This window comes from Anarhichas minor, unplaced genomic scaffold (assembly GCF_050575085.1).
Source record: "Anarhichas minor isolate MPS153535 unplaced genomic scaffold, ASM5057508v1 ptg000096l, whole genome shotgun sequence".
NCBI classification, from domain to species: domain Eukaryota; kingdom Metazoa; phylum Chordata; class Actinopteri; order Perciformes; family Anarhichadidae; genus Anarhichas; species Anarhichas minor.
Window position 1 is genome coordinate 367181 of NW_027466542.1, and position 15881 is coordinate 383061.

At 43.8% G+C, this 15881-nt stretch overlaps 1 protein-coding gene across 3 annotated transcripts in view; it reads left to right on the plus strand.

Moving 5' to 3' along the window:
• The first annotated feature begins 6771 nt into the window (after positions 1-6771).
• The window catches only part of pik3r3b (phosphoinositide-3-kinase, regulatory subunit 3b (gamma)), a 175247-nt gene continuing 166137 nt past the window's right edge, over positions 6772-15881 (plus strand). Inside the window, exon 1 of one of the 3 annotated variants that reach the window (XM_076082582.1) lies at positions 6772-7123. In XM_076082582.1, coding sequence (XP_075938697.1) covers positions 6772-7123 — 352 coding nt within the window. The remainder of the gene's footprint in view (positions 7124-15881) is intronic. The other 2 variants (XM_076082583.1, XM_076082584.1) reach the window with 2 other exon arrangements.

Here is a 15881-nt window from a genome sequence, read left to right on the forward strand (position 1 = left end):
GCAGCAATGGCATGAAGAGACATATGCCTGCCAGTCTAATCTCATGTTACAGACATAAATCACATGAAGTGAAGGCTATGCATGATGAGCGCCGACGTCGATGCTCTCAGGACTCCAGCTTTGAGCAGATGTCGGTTGTTGTTTCTCTACGTTTCTATAAAAATCCAACAAAGGTCCTCCATAAAAAAACACCCTGAGTAACTATATACAGTATACACTACTGTAGCTTTTAATAAACTTTACTCAAACAGGAGGAAACCGTGTATTTGTTTGGGGACTTTTTTTAGCAGCGTATTAATCCACAGTTGGCGCTCTAGTGAGTGTTTCAGGCTAATAATAATAGAATAATACATTTTTTTTGCTTCATATTGAAAATGTGCATTAAAACAAGTGGATGGAAATGCACCTACAAACTGTTTGTTTGTTTCCAACCTGTCTGACTGCTGCTGTTTCTTACCCTGTCACAGCGTTATTATAACAATGGCCTACTACACATATATGGCTCCTGTTGTAGTAACCCGCATCACCCTTCAATGATGTGTGCAAACTGTATAAAACATGTTTGTGCGTCCGCAAATAAACCTGCTATATAGGTGGACTGTCTGCACTCATGGCCTTCAGCTAAATTTACACACAATCCCGCAGATTAAAACTCCGTAATCCTCCTGCCGCTCGTCTCAAATTGGGACCAAATTTGGCCAGAGGTTTGTCATCAGACCATGTGTTTCCCTATCTTTACATCAAAACGCAAATTCGAGTTTGACTTTGATGAGAAAAAAAACGAAAGTTCCCTGCAGCGGTATGGGGAGTAATTGAATTGACAACATAACGAGGTCTTATCTGGCCGGTTTCTCCAGGCATGGCAGAGGAGCGTCATGCCGAGCAAGCCCGTGGTGCGGGAAACGCTCCTGGGCCACCAATGAGCTCTTGACCCTGCTGCTCACTGGAGCATATCCTCACACACTGCACGGAGAAGGGTTGTAGACATGAGGTGAGTATGTGTGTGTGTGTGTGTGTGTGTGTGTGTGTGTGTGGATCCGCAGGCCATTCATGCGTCTGGGAAGGCATCTAGTTATAGCTGCTAAACACGTGCCATGGAGAGGTCACAACGTGCGCTCACGTGAGAAACACATCCCCATGCAGATGGGATCACAACACGGCTAGGTGGACGAGGCCCCTCAGAAGTGCCGCTGTCGCACATACACACAGACAGTGAGGTCATGCGAGTGAACTCTGACCATGTCAAGTTGCCATGGCAATGAATGGTTTGATCCCGCTGCAGACTGTGCTTTAGTTTCGACCTATAGCTAATTAGGGTGAGAGGCAAACAAAACATCCAAGAAGGAGTTGTGTTGCCAATCACAAGAGGAATCCAAGGTGTGGTGGAGAATAATGTCAATAACCTCAGTATTTAATTGACACACATATACTAATAATATAGTATATATATATAACAATATATATATTAATCACTTGATTAATTACCTCTGTAAACATTGTAAACATGAGTTTATGGTCTCTATCACTAGTTTCAAGTCTTCTTCAATACAGCATGATGTTCATTTAGTAAATTCTGGTCCCATTTTGAGTCAAATAGACCATAAAGCGGAGGATGCTTTCGGGCGGGCTACCTTGTGATTGACAGGTCGCTACCGCTACCAGAGCTCTATATGTCAAAGGTGAAACTACGCAGATATGATGCGTTACAGCAGGACTCACCATGCCCGCCCGCCAGTTTAATAGAACTGGCACCAAAGTCTGCCGTGATCTTTGGCCAGGAGCATGATAGCTTTATCTTGGAAAAAATGTATAAACATTCAACACATGTATGTGAAGGAGATGGCATCTTGTATTGTATTGGAGAGACTGACTTAAATGAAAAAGCAGGAGAATTTGAAAAAATGTAGAGACCTTTATTATAGTGTCTTTAGGACATCCAGGTTCCCAGTCAATTTCAAATTGCTATGTGTTAATGTTTTATTGTTTTTTTCTTCAGACAATTTTTTGTTAATATGTGAAATGTTTCTTTTCCTTTGATGACTCATTGTCTATTGTCTATTACAATCATTATTATTGTCTATTTAGTTGTGTTGAAATATATGTGAAATCCAATAAAAAAAGGTCTGGCTCAATGATGTAATGACCCTTCTGTATTTTTCCAGGAAAAGTAGTTATGTATTCTTAAGCATTCCCCGTTTACAGTATCCAACCTTATCCTGGACCTTTTCATAACTCAGGTAATATAAAGGGTTTTCCCGACAGCCTCCAGCAAACATTCACTCATGCTTCCATGGGAAGTGTCTACACGGACTACACGAGCACCGACTGTTTGCATGTATGAGTAATTGCACACTCCCAGTGCGATAGAGGGAGATGAGGCCTGTATAACCTGACACATTTATTCTGGGACAACTAGCCTCCATCTCCTCTGGGAAGTCACACTCTCCTCTCATAAACATTGTCTTGTGTCTGATTCACCGGTTGCCGAGAGAGATATATGACAAAGACGAAGACGTGCGCTCGAGAGACACAGAGGAAGCAATCTCTGTCTGACACCGAGACACAGGCACGACTAAACGCCTGTAATATCCTGATTATGTCTTCTCTGTGTCTCGGCGAGGGCTTTATAGATTCCTGTCGCTGTGCATTTGCGTACATGGCCCGAGAGATCCTTTTACCATGAGGCGATGAGGAGGAGTGGACGAAGCTGTCATGACAGTCATTGGGCATTTAATGCACAAGATTAAACACAAGATTGAAGCAGGTTTTCTGCATTGCAAAAGTAATCCAGTTGATTTGTTTTTGTCTGTACATTCATGAGAACAGAAAGTGTGCAGTCACTACTGCAACAAGACTTTCTTTGGTGCAGCTTTACCACAATGTGAGCAAATCAGAAAAATGTACACTGTAAATGTATTTTCTGACCGAACAAAGACGCAGAATGTCCGGTCAACATGGTTCTTACATTCTATCCACTCTCCTCTTTTTCTGAGAGTGTGTTTAATATCACTCTCACGCAAATTCTGTCACGGTCTTGGGTTTTGTTTAGGTTGTTTCCTGTTTTATTTTGAATTTCCCTGCCTCTGTGTCCTGTGTCTACGTCAATGCCTTTGTTTGTTTTCCCACCTGTGTGATTGTCTGCCCCTCCCCTGATTGAATCCTCCTGTGTCTAATCACCTGCACCTCGCCAGTGCATTTAAACCATGTGTGTCCCCTGTCTCAGTGTTTGTTCGTCTGTTATGCTACCTGTCCTGTCCTGTCCTGCTTCCCGATATGTTCCCTGCTATCATGTATGTAGCCCTCGTGCTTTTTGTCTAAATTCCTTATTCTGTTTTTTGTGTGTTACCCGTTCTGGTTTCTCTTGAATTTTTTGTTACACATTTTTTGACTCCCCTGCTCTGCAAGTTTTGTTTTGAACATTTTCATCAGTATTAAAATCTGTTGATCATTCCTCTGACATTTTGGACAGACATGGATATGTACTGCAACATGACTGGTTGGCAGAGGCAAACAACCGCGAGGTGGTTAAACATTTGACCTCAGTTTTGCAAATGATCATATAAGAACATGTTATTGCTATTTTTATCTGAAAACACCAGAGGCACACTTTGATTATGGGTGAAACATTATCATGTTCACTGTCTCCACAATAATCTCAGTGCGCCCGACACAAAGACAGGCCCATGGACATATCGAACAGACTGAGAGAAGGGGAGACTGCTCGACCGGCTCCATCAAAGGATAAAAGAATACACCTTCTGATTTACATCTTGTATCTTCTGTATTGGACTGGCGCAGAAATAGAGATGTAGAGAGGAGACATAGCGAGTAGGTAGCTTTGGAGCTATTTGTTATTGCTGTCATTTGATGCCGTCCTGAACTACAAGACTTAAAGAGCACTTCAGTTTGAGTGCCTCTCTTATCCGGGAAGTATCTCTCTTGTGCTTTGTGGGTATCAGCAAATATAAAAACAGACCTCAGGCAAGCTCCAGATCAATCCTCATATAGGTTATTTTTTGCTTTTGTCTTTTCACGCACAGTTGCCCGATAATGATTTATGCTGTGGGTTTAATTCTTTTTATTCTGGGGTAACGCTCACGTCCTTCATAACATCAAGAGTTTAATCATGCATGCCTCGCTAGGAGATGAAAATAGCATCTTTACTTATGTTCATGTCCTTCTCAAAACACACAGGTCGATTTTTAAAAAAAAATTAAAAAAAAGGGAATCAAAACAGGGCCGCTCTAAAAAATAGATTTCATATAAACCAGGTTATGTTTAGAGAAGATATACAAATATGTTGACACTGAAAGGTATATTGTAGCCACTCAAAAGCCCTACATCATCAGGGTTCATTGTAAGAATGACTTTTTCTGGCATTTTTCACCTTTACTAGTCTGATGACGGCGTAAAGGGATACTGGAGGAAGAGGAATATGACAAGCAACAAAGATCCATCGAACGTTACGGTTTTACGTTACGGTTTTATGTTACGGTTTTATGTTACGGTTTTATGGCATGCACTGTACCAAGGCGCTCCCATGGTTATTTTTATTTAGTTTAGTGCATTTAAGCCGCGTATGTCCCTGTAAACCTCAAATACACTGTAGTTTTTTAAAAATATGTTTAAAATATAATTTGTCATATGTACTGAGTTACAAAATAAATAAATAAATTAGAAATGGGCAGCATATGTTAATAACCAAGATGAGATCAATACTTTCATTCAAGCATATAGTTTCAGAATAATCACAAAAAAGGGAAGACGGTAAATAAAGTTATTTGGCAGATTAGAATACAATAAAGACAAATCTGCCATCTATCCCAGCTCTTATTCAGTTGCCTTTTCTTGAGTATAAATAAACAAATACATTTTCTCTTTTGGTTTTGTCATTCAGCCTTAAAAAGTCAGATACAAGTTAAGGCTTGCAGCCCTCTTCTTCCTGCGCTGAGCACGTTGTCCCTAAATGTTCTCTGCAGCTCAGACGGAAAACGTGCGCACCTGATGACGCAGCAGTCTACCGCTGTCTGCTGCTGCGTCATGTGCGCACTAGACAACAGCAACCAAGCCTGCGCTCTTCTCCCATTACCCGCAACCTCAAGTCTCATCCCTGCATGTTCTATTTTTTTTAATTATTTAAATGATGTATTACTTTACTAAAATGCGACCGGGAATCCATGCAGCGACTCTTCTCCCCGGTCACTCCAGTTGTTATAATTCATCAGTTCTCTGCATCCAATCCTTTCACTTATCCTCGTGCCTATGGAACATATCAACACCAAAGAAAACACAAACGCAGCAGAGCCTAAGGACACCATAACCGGGTCACGCGGAGTTTTGCTGCAGCTCAGCAGCGGCGGGTGCGCCACACCGACCCGTCCCGTCTCCACCGCTGGCTGGCATAATTCGCAGACGGCAGGGGGAGGGGTTTACTGACATCAGCACACTGCCGCTCACTACAGCAGGCTGCCTGTCTGCCTCGGAGCAGCCACGCGATCCAGTTATCCTGACGCGCCTCGCGGATGTCTGGGCTCGCTCGGCGGGGTTCGGGTTGTGTCGAAGCGGATCGGTTCGCGCACCGAGGCGTCGGCGGAGCACGCGGAGCTCGTCCGTGCAGTTTGAGCGGGTGAGTTTGCTGTTGTGTTTAGCGGGCGGCAGACAGCGGGGCAGACTGGCGCAGGGCGCGCTCAGTCGGGCACGCGGTCTGGCTGAAGTTCATATTCGCCTAGTCACGCTTTGTTGTAACTGATCGTATCGGCGTCTTTCTGTCAGCCAGGCGATGTTTCCACTACAGTAACATTCTCAATTTGATCTACTTAAATTGAAGCTTTAGTCATGTTGTGCACTAAATTGATATCTGACATTCCAAAGGATTCTCAGGCCTGAGCTATATCTCTATGTTGTTGCATTTAAATCCTTATAGCTGAATAGAAGTGTGATGTTAACCCTCAGAACTTCATCTTAAGTTTGCAGGTGCGTCTGTCTGCTCCAGGAGGCTGCACAGACAAGAAAGGCGAAGCAGCAGGATTGCATACAGAAGAGTGCACACCGGGACGCTCCCAATAAGAAGCCAAATCCTGCACTGCAGTGGATTTCCTCAGGTGTGTGTACATGTGTGAGTGTGTATAAGTGTGTGGGTCTCTGGGCTGACAGTAGACCCTGTCTAGGCTCTGCACACTTTCTCATTAACATTGGAAGATCCCGGCAGAAGCTTTGGGGGATCGTCTGGAGGTCGCTCCGTCCTAGAAAACTGTGCTACCATCGAGCCCCCCCTCAATCTACCCACTCTTCTTTTTTTTTCGTTTTCCAGTGCAGGCACAGAGTGGTGGCTGGGTAGTCTTCCTGTCCATTTGGAGGCCTCCGACTGGAGAACTTTGAGGGTGGATTCATACTGTGGATTTTTTATTAAAGCAAAAGTTGACTGTTCAATTCAGTTTCATTTGCACTTAAAGGACTTACATTTTTGGATTTCGAAAGTTGGACCTGCTCTTCATGGGGTTGTAGGACTTAGAAGGGTGTCAAATTCCACCTCAGGGATCAGATTTTTTATCATTTCCACCGTATCATCCAAGTCAGCATGACACAGCAAATCTCAGGCGCCATCACAGGTTTCCCACGTTTAGGTTGAGTTCCGGTTTCACCTCAGGGATTTTTAACTAACAGAGTTTCCGTTTGGTATTTTTCAAGACGTTGACTTCACTTTTAACACAGCAAATCTCAGGCAAAATCTGTATTTTTGGCTTTAGAACCGCCCTATGAACTCCCGCTGCCATGGCATCTGACAGTTTCCAGTACCGGGCGCTCTTTGAGTACAAGCGGGAGCGCGGCGATGACATCAGCCTCCAGACGGGCGACCTGCTCACCGTCCCCAAGGCCTCGCTGATGGCTCGGCCGGGGCTGGACTACCAGGACGGGGACGAGCGGAGCCCCAAAGGCTGGCTGCACGGCACCAACGAGAGGACCAAGGAGAAGGGAGACTTTCCGGGGACCTTTGTGGAGTACTTCGGGGCGGTGAGGGTCGGCCCTCCTGTGGCTAAATCCTGGTCCAGGCCTGTACCACGGACCCCTGGGGGACCACAGGCCGATGTGGGTGCTCAGCCTCCTGCAGCAGCTGCTGCTTCAGGTGAGTGCTTCCCACACACACACACACACACACACACACACACACACACACACACACACACACACACAGAGACATCATGAGGATGTTTGGGTTCTCTGTTTGGATCTTCATGCTGACTTGGCAGTTGGATTGTAATCAATAGCACTGTGCCTTTTTATGAAATCCACATTAACGGAACAAAAGCGTAAGTTTTTGGCTGTAAAGCTTCATGATGGTCTTCGTCATGTGTCCACCAGTGTGAGCTGCTCTGCTCAGACAGTATTTTGTGTGAGCACAGTATTGGTATCGAGTGTCTGGTTCAGTTGCTATGACGCGTGTTGGTGTTGTTCGCTAGCTTGATCTGACTACAAAGTTGTTGTGTAACATGAACTTGAGTTGTGGTTTGATGTATAATGTACAAATGAAATGAAAAGTGCAACTCAAAAGTTTGCAAGTCAGTTCCTAGTGTCCACACTGTCTGTGGTTGTCCCATCGGGGCTGGCCGTGGAAATCCCATCTGCATCACAATCACCTTGACACATTTGCAAAACCACCACACACTGACTCTACATCTTTGTTTGTGGTCTTGACAGACTTTATTATTCCTCAATGTAGTGCACAACAGAGGATGGGGAGCTCAAAGCACATACACTGTACTTTGCAATTCTGTTAGTGCAACACTTGGAAGGGTTGATTCAGCAGAAAACACTGGTATCTAATCATGAAGAAAGTTTTGGTTTTATTTGTCCAGGTTTTGACATGCTAGCCTTGATTTTAATCTGAGATGCTCACAGCAGGGAGAAATGACAGAAATCTCAGAGGTGCAGAACAATACTTCTCGTATACAAACTACAACTATAGAGCATTGTTCCATAGCCTCACTGCCTGCAGGCCTGTTCACCAGGCTGCTGGTCAGCTGATAACCTGCAGCTGTGCCTGCTGCTGAGCTGATCTACACTGATCCTCCAGCACCAGTCCAGACAAATACCAGCCCTGCATGAAACCCACCGGGTCTAAGTACTCCTCCTCCTCACTGGGTTAAGGTCATGCAGTGTGTGTGTGTGTGTGTTAGTCTTCCAACAAAATTTCTGGCAGTAGCAAGTTGGTTTTGAAAGATACTGTCTGCTCCTGCTCACACATTATCATCATCGGTTTGGTAAGGAAAAAAAATTCATATTACAAAAATACTGAAGTGAACTGCCAGTGTTAATGTGTCGTTGTTGAGGATTTCCCTTTAGGATCCACTTAGGTCCTTGGTTTAGTTTTGTCTAAAAGATGATTCCCATTCATTACAACTTTGGTCATGTTTTAGTAGCTTTGGTCATCTTATCTATAATAACAAAGTGTTCATACCGACAGTTTAGACAATAATTACCCATTACACTTCACCATTGGTTTCTCTCTTAGATAAGGTCAGACGGCAACCTCCGGTTCTGACGAGTGAAGCCGATGCGGAAATGTCTTATACTTGCATTCTCTCTACTGACCATCATGGTGGCGACTCCTCCGGATGTAAAAAGAAGTCGGACTGTATAGAAGTCTATGAGAAAATGACCCTACTTCTCACTTAAATGATTCCCTCAGTCAACATTTTAAACATGAATTTATGGTCTCAAGTCTTCTTCTATACAGCATGATGTTCATTTAGTAAATTATGGTCCCATTTAGAGTCAAATAGACCATAAAGCGGAGGATATTTTAGGGCGGGCTTACTGTGATTGACAGGTTGCTGCTACTACCAAAGCCGTATCCGGCACCCCTACGTCTCCCCTCCGCATTCCAGATATGGTAACTTCCGTCAATCGGTTGTGAATAAAAACAACGGTGACGGCCGCATTCCAAGATGGGTGACGCCACGATGACTACGCCCACTTCTTAAGTACAGTCTATGGATAAGTTTGACTAAATTGTAACATTTATTCAGAGCTGAAACAATAAGCCCATTTCACAGCAGCCCTTATGACATGTGATTGCAGGGTAAACACAGGTGTTATGTATAACATGAACTATGGCCGTGTTCCATTTAGGTGGGCCAGCGCCCTGGTATTGTGCATGCTGGCTCACTGGAATGGCTGTGACATACTAAATAGCCCGGGACCATAGCAAGTTTTATCAACTACACCTGTGTTTACCCTGCTGTTACATGGGCCTTTTGGCCAGTCGACAGAAAAATAGCTATTTTGATAATCGTTGAATGCCAAGCGCAACACATCTCCAGCTTTTAAACTGTGAGGATTTGCTACTATTACTTATATTATTGTGTACCTTTTGGGTTTTTTGGACTCGGATACATGAAGCTGCTTCATGGCTACAGACCAAACGATTCATCGATGAATCAAGAAGATAATCTGCAGATAGATAAAGAAAAAAACGATAATGGAAACAATTGGTATTTGCAGCTCTTGTCCGATCATTTCGTTTTTTAACCTTCGACTGCTTTTTTTGGTTTTGCTGCTGATGTTCCGAGGGCTGTGACTTAATGGTAGAAATTAAACTAAGTGTCAACAAACCAGGATTTGACTTTGAAAAGTCTGAATTATTATGGCACAGCACCTTGGCACTCCATAGAGTGCTGCATGAACTCCTGGAGCAGCAGACCAATGCCCATACTCCCTATTGACAGTGCAGTTTCCAGAAACATTCAGAGATGTTGTGTCTTGAATCCCGGTGTGCTTTGTTTGAATCTGTGTTCATTTCTAACTGCTTTGACTTCTTACGGTATTTCCTGGTAATGATTCCAGTCAAAGGAATGAGTACATACTGTACACTAGCGTGCGAGTTGAGTGTATTCGTTCAGTGCGGCTGGATTTTTGATGATTTATTTAGGACGGAGTAAAAAACAGGCGGTGACGAGAAGGACTTCAGAGCAAAATGCGAAACGCATTGCGAAACAGGCTGCCCCACTTGAAAAGCTATTCTGAACCGTGCAGGCTTTGATTAGTGTTTTTACAGGGTTGGGGTGGTTAGCTCTGTTTTAGCCCTGGCTGTCTGCTGCAGAGTGAGTTCAGCTCTGCTGTGTTTATGGCCCCTCATTTTCTAAATAGGTCAGACGCAGAGCAATGTTCTCTGCCGCCTCTCTGCTCTCTTTAATTGTCTGGCTGCCCGTCTGTTTTATTGGAGTGGGTTTGGTCCGTCTTCTATAACTAACATCCATACCCCCCCGGGTAAATATCTCATTTCTATGTGTCTCTGCTCGCCGGGGCTGATGCTCTTAGTTAAAGCATCAGCCTCTCTGCATCCGCCTGTCCATCTATCCAGCATACTGCCGCCACACAAGGCTGTTTGTCCTGAATAATTGATTGGTTGAGGCACGGTCGACATGACAAGCCACATTCCTGCACTCACAAATCCTCAGCAGCAGTGTCTGCGTAGCAGTAAGCAGACCAGCGAAGCTGTTGCGGAGGGAAGCTGACTGATCTGCAGCCTCTATCACCGCTGACACTCCGGCACGCCCTGCTCTGTTTTTCTGGGAACAGGACTGATCCGGGAACACGGGTCGATTCAGATAGTGAGTGTGCAGCGTTTGACAGTGCAGGCATGTAACAACAACATTTTTTTAAATATTCCTAATGAATCGTCTCGCTATGTGCAAGGTGAAGGATTTCTCCACGGATTAGATTCAAACATAGATTGACCATTTATACAAATTCAATTGAATGTGGTTTCAGTTCAGCACAAGCAGCCATTGTACTTTTAAAATGGTGTAAAAAAACGTGCAGAACCAGCACAAACCGGCGCTGTGTTGGTCGGGTTTTGCAGGCATGCATTTCACACCGTGCTATAGTTGGACTCAGCTGACCTTAACAACAGCATAAGACCATGCAAAGAAATGTTTTAAACCTGATTAAAAAAAAAACTGAAACCTGGTAGCTAGAGATTCCTACCAAACGAAAGCCATGACATTAATTCACCGCTGTATGAAGTGATCATCATTTGACCCGCCAATGGCTCAGTTTATATTTAGTAGAAATGAACTTGTTGCCCAAAGTGGAGCAACATTTCTTTCCCCTCTCCTCTTCCCCCACTTGTTGGCCTGAACAGTACATACCTCTCCCAGCAGCCGTGCTGATTAAATCAGGTGTGATACCTAATAGCTCTAACAGGGCTCATAGCACTAATCAATGCGTAACACTATCTGACACGGTGCGATTGTGAACGCCGTCCTACAATTCCCAACCCGACGCCTTCCCCTTCCCCGAGGGGCCCTGTTTGCCAGCTCGATGCAACATTAATTATGACGGTAAGCTAATGAATCCCCGATGATCTCCCCATCACTATCTACCTACAGGTATATAGGAGAAACGTTGAGGTAATCGGAGCTCAGGCTGAATCTAGCGGGCTAATGTCATGCAGAGCACTGCTCTGCTGTGATAAGGCACTCTGCTCCTCTGTTATGTAAATGAGCTACGTAATTGGATGTTAACCAGAAGACTAGACATCACTGGATCATTCTCCCCAAAGGATCGCAGGAGCTTGGTCAAGTAAAACAAATGTAACCCCTCCACATCAGCGCGGAGAGGATCAGTCTTTGACAAGAACTGAGAGACCTGCATTCAGAGCAGGAAGTTCAGGGTTCTTTGCGTGGCCACCTTCTAACCTGAATCTTTAAGCCAAGTCTAAATCCTCAAACATCCGCTTAAAGAAAGGTCCGAAACTCAAATAGGTACTTGCAAAGACGGAAGCACGAGACCAAACACGTGCACTCTGGCCTCGAGCTTTACGTCGATATGTGCTTGGGGAAAAGGTCGACGATGACGCGCTCAAAGCCGGCGGTAATGAGGCTAAGAAGGTGGGGCTACCGAAAAATAATGAGCTGCGTTGGGTGACCCTCTACCAGAACATTATCTGTAAGATTTCACTTCACTTTTAATCACTTCTCCCTTGCGATCGGTGTTTAGCTGCTGCCAATGAAAGTTAACACCTCCTGCACAGGTGTGCCAGGAAAGGGAGGGATTATGCCGCTTGAGCCACCGGAGGGCTTTGAATATGGAACATCTGCACAGGAGGAAGTGTTGACTTTCATTGACAGTGGCTTAGCAGCAATAGAATAAAAACCAGCAAAGAAGTGGCAAAGTAAAAACGAGCATTTCCGTTAAAAAAAACCGAAAACGTTGTCGTCAAAGCCGATAGGATTGCCTAAAGAAATAAAACCAATGGTCTATAAAATTTCGTTTTCTTTTAACATGCTACATTAGATTTCCTATCCATCTGATGTAAATATGATTAATATAGGAGACGAGGCTGGACAAAGAGTTCATCATAACCTTCAGATTGACCTGCTCTATTGTGCATGTTTGAACTGACACACACACGTGCATATCAAACAGAGGCTGTCGATAGCAATCCCAGTTTTTAATTGAGCGCCAGGCAATTTGAGTGTCGCTGTGTCTTCAGAGGCGCGTCAGTGCCGAGCGGGGCACCGGATCAATGTGATCGGGGAGGCGATGAAACGCCGCCGCACTGGATAATGACCGGGAGATGAAACCCAATGAGAGGGAGAGAGAGACACGGGAAGGACATCAGAAAGGGAAAAAACACACAAAGCAGTAATTGCCAGCCTCACAGAGTCTGTCCGTGTAGTGTTGGGAGTGTGTGTTCACCGAGGTGCGTGTTGGCGTCGACAGCCCCGGGAATCATCTCTGCCCCCGCCGCTGTGTGATGAGTTCAGGGGATCGATGAGCGCAGCCTCGGCCTAGCAGCCTACCCGGGCTAAACGGCCTCATTTGTGGGTTTATATTTAGCTCGACTCTGAGCTCTTTGTTTAGGCTCTAATGGATACTCTGTGTGAGTGTAAATGCTGTACAGTGAAGAGAGGAGGCGCGTAGTGTGAAGTGAGACAAAAGGAGGGACGGAAGCTTTGTATTGTTTCTGTCAGTGAACCTTTCTGTCTCTCTGTCTTCCCCAGTGAGCTTTCATAACTTTTCCCTCCATCTTTTATCGGTTTTTAGATTCTTTTTTTTTTGTGAAGAAAAAGGGAGCAGTGTTGCCGGATATCAGACAGAATTGTAAACTCAGTTTATATCTTCAGTCTGACGGTACCTCCACTCATATCAATTTCAATCACTGGAGACCATCGTATCTGCCTGATGTGTAGCCACTGGTTTGAGTAAAAAAAAAAAAAAAAAACACGATGTCGGGCAATATTGAGAAGCGATATCATCGGTAGGGGAGGGAATTTGTTGCCGTACTAGGGCCAATACGAAACTTTGTCTAACATTTAATAAGACACATTTTGATAGTAAATCAGGAACTATCTGATCAAAGAATAAGTAAATATGATTACGAATCTGACTGATATAGAAGACGCCAATATTCTCTGAACACACAAACAAAACTAATAAATTGAATTAAAATGAGGAAATATCTGATCAAAGAATTAATAAACAAGATTAAGACTCGAGTGATGTGGTGCTGAAAACATATTGGTTTGAATCATTTTGTCTGTTTTTCTTATCGAGTTTTGCACCAAGAAACATTTTTTAACTGGAACTAATTGCTAACATCAACGAACCAGACATTTGCTAATTGATCTGTGGAAAATAACATTTCAGCAGCAAAAGTGACATAACTGTATGTAGAGAGGGAGACGGTCCAACGTGACTCCTCAAATTGCTGATGAATGATAAAAGATTACGATTTGGATTATCTTCCATACTTAATGAAATGAAAATAATCAGAACATTCTTTGACGATGATAATCATATAATTGCAATCAGAATCAACCAATGCAACGAAACCAGGCTCCTAATGAATGCACATTAATATCACATCTCCATCTCTGTGTGCTAACACCGGTGCAAAGCTGATCTGACTGCTGCTATAGGTGGAGTTAATTCTCTGCCAACAGTCTGCACCATCGACACCTAACCAAATCTGGCAGCCATGTGCAGGGCCAACGATGGCTCACATTCAGCCGCGGTCGGCCTGACTTAGCTGGATAACTATAGGGAATTAAGAAATCTAACAGTATTTTGCTTGTTTAATACAAATCAACGCGTTTAAGGATTTCCATCTGCTTCACCCCGTCCTGATTCAATATACTGACACTCACACATGGAATTATCTCAAACCACTGGCACATTTCTTCTTCTGGAGTTGAGAAAAATAGTTGAAGGCTGAATATGAGTAAGGATGACGGATTGTGTAGAGAGGCACTTAGAAATTAGCTAACTGAGCAGGATGAGTCCTTGTCTCAGATACTCATGGGCTCTTGTTTACTGACCTTTATCTGTGTGTGTGTGTGTGTGTGTTTTTCAGTGTGGAGATGAGATGTGTCACCCATGTGGAAATGTGGAGTTGTGAATTGGCAGGACATCTTTTGGCTGCTCTCTTCTTCTTTTCCTGTCTGTCTTTGATTTCATTCTCTCCTTCAGGCCTCCATCTGAACAAGTCATTCAGTCTGTTTTTATAGTCACAGATCTAACTTCCTTACACGCTGATCTTGAGGCTGGTGGAGTGGCTGGCCTCTGATCACAACACTGGTTTCGGGAAAGTGACTGATTATTATTTTTTTTAAGTTAAAACAAGTGCATTTGTGTTGCAGACAGGTTTAGATGAACTCATTCTGTTGGATTATTTTTTTTTTACTTGATTAAAGAAAACGCAGAAGAGGTTTTTGAGACTCGGTAGACTCGCATGCACACACGCATGTTGACACAAACACGCTGTTGTGTTGCTCCCTGCTTTAAAGTCAGCTTTGCAGTGTGTTGGTTGGTTGGTTGGTTGGTTGGTTCGCTCACTGCGACTCGATGCGGTAGCATGCGGGGCTGCATGCCAATTAGAGTATTGTAACGAGAGTCTTTGCTAAACTGCTGCAGTACAGGCCGTCTGCACTCTGCAATTTACTCTGTCAATCACACACACACACACACACACACACACACACACACACTGGCAATACACTTTGTCAATGATAAGGTCACACACAGTGAACAAACAAATACAAGAGCCTTTTAAAGTGTAAGGAGATGAATATGTAATGAGTGGGTGCTGAAACCCGGTATTAAACGGGAATCTGCGCTTAATTATTAAGTATTGATAAGCATCTTCTCTGCTCTCTGTGTCAGGGCTGAGCTCCTCCAAATGCACACGCACACGCACGTCAACGAACAGTTTAGCAGAGATGCTGTAGTGGAGACAGTGAGCCAAGGGAAGTGGACGCCAAGATAACTGGAGTGGACGACAACTACGCTCGTTACTGTGAGTGCAATAAAACCTTCTCAAATTGAAAGCCAGTTATTTATCATTGCTCAACTAGCGTCAACATGATGTGAACAATGTAGAGAAGCCATGTTTCAATCTGTGGAGCCGCGTCCGCTCACTTCCCCTGCCACACGTTACGGTCACCATGACGACTAACAACAATCATCATCTTTTCTACAGTTCAGTGTTTACTCCTATTCCATTCCTGTGAGCCCAATCTAAATTATAATCCTGCATTAAAGCAACAAGAACATCAGAAGAGAGAGGAACAAGACAACATTTAAGCCAAAGTAAAAGCTTTCTTTCATCTTAGTGATATTCTACATATTTTAATCTTTCTTCCTTACTTTCTTATAAAGGAAGAACATCCCCACATTTGGAGATGTATAACATTTTCACTATTGTTCCTCACAATAAGTACTTTTACTGCAGATAGCAGTTTGCATTTTTACCTTTAATCTCTAAAGTCTTATTGTTTGTGCAGGAGGGGAGATTTATTGTCCCTGTTTTGAGAGTCAATTACGGAGGTCCACACACAGCGCCTGTTGTTGTATTGATGAATACTGTGGAGTCGTTC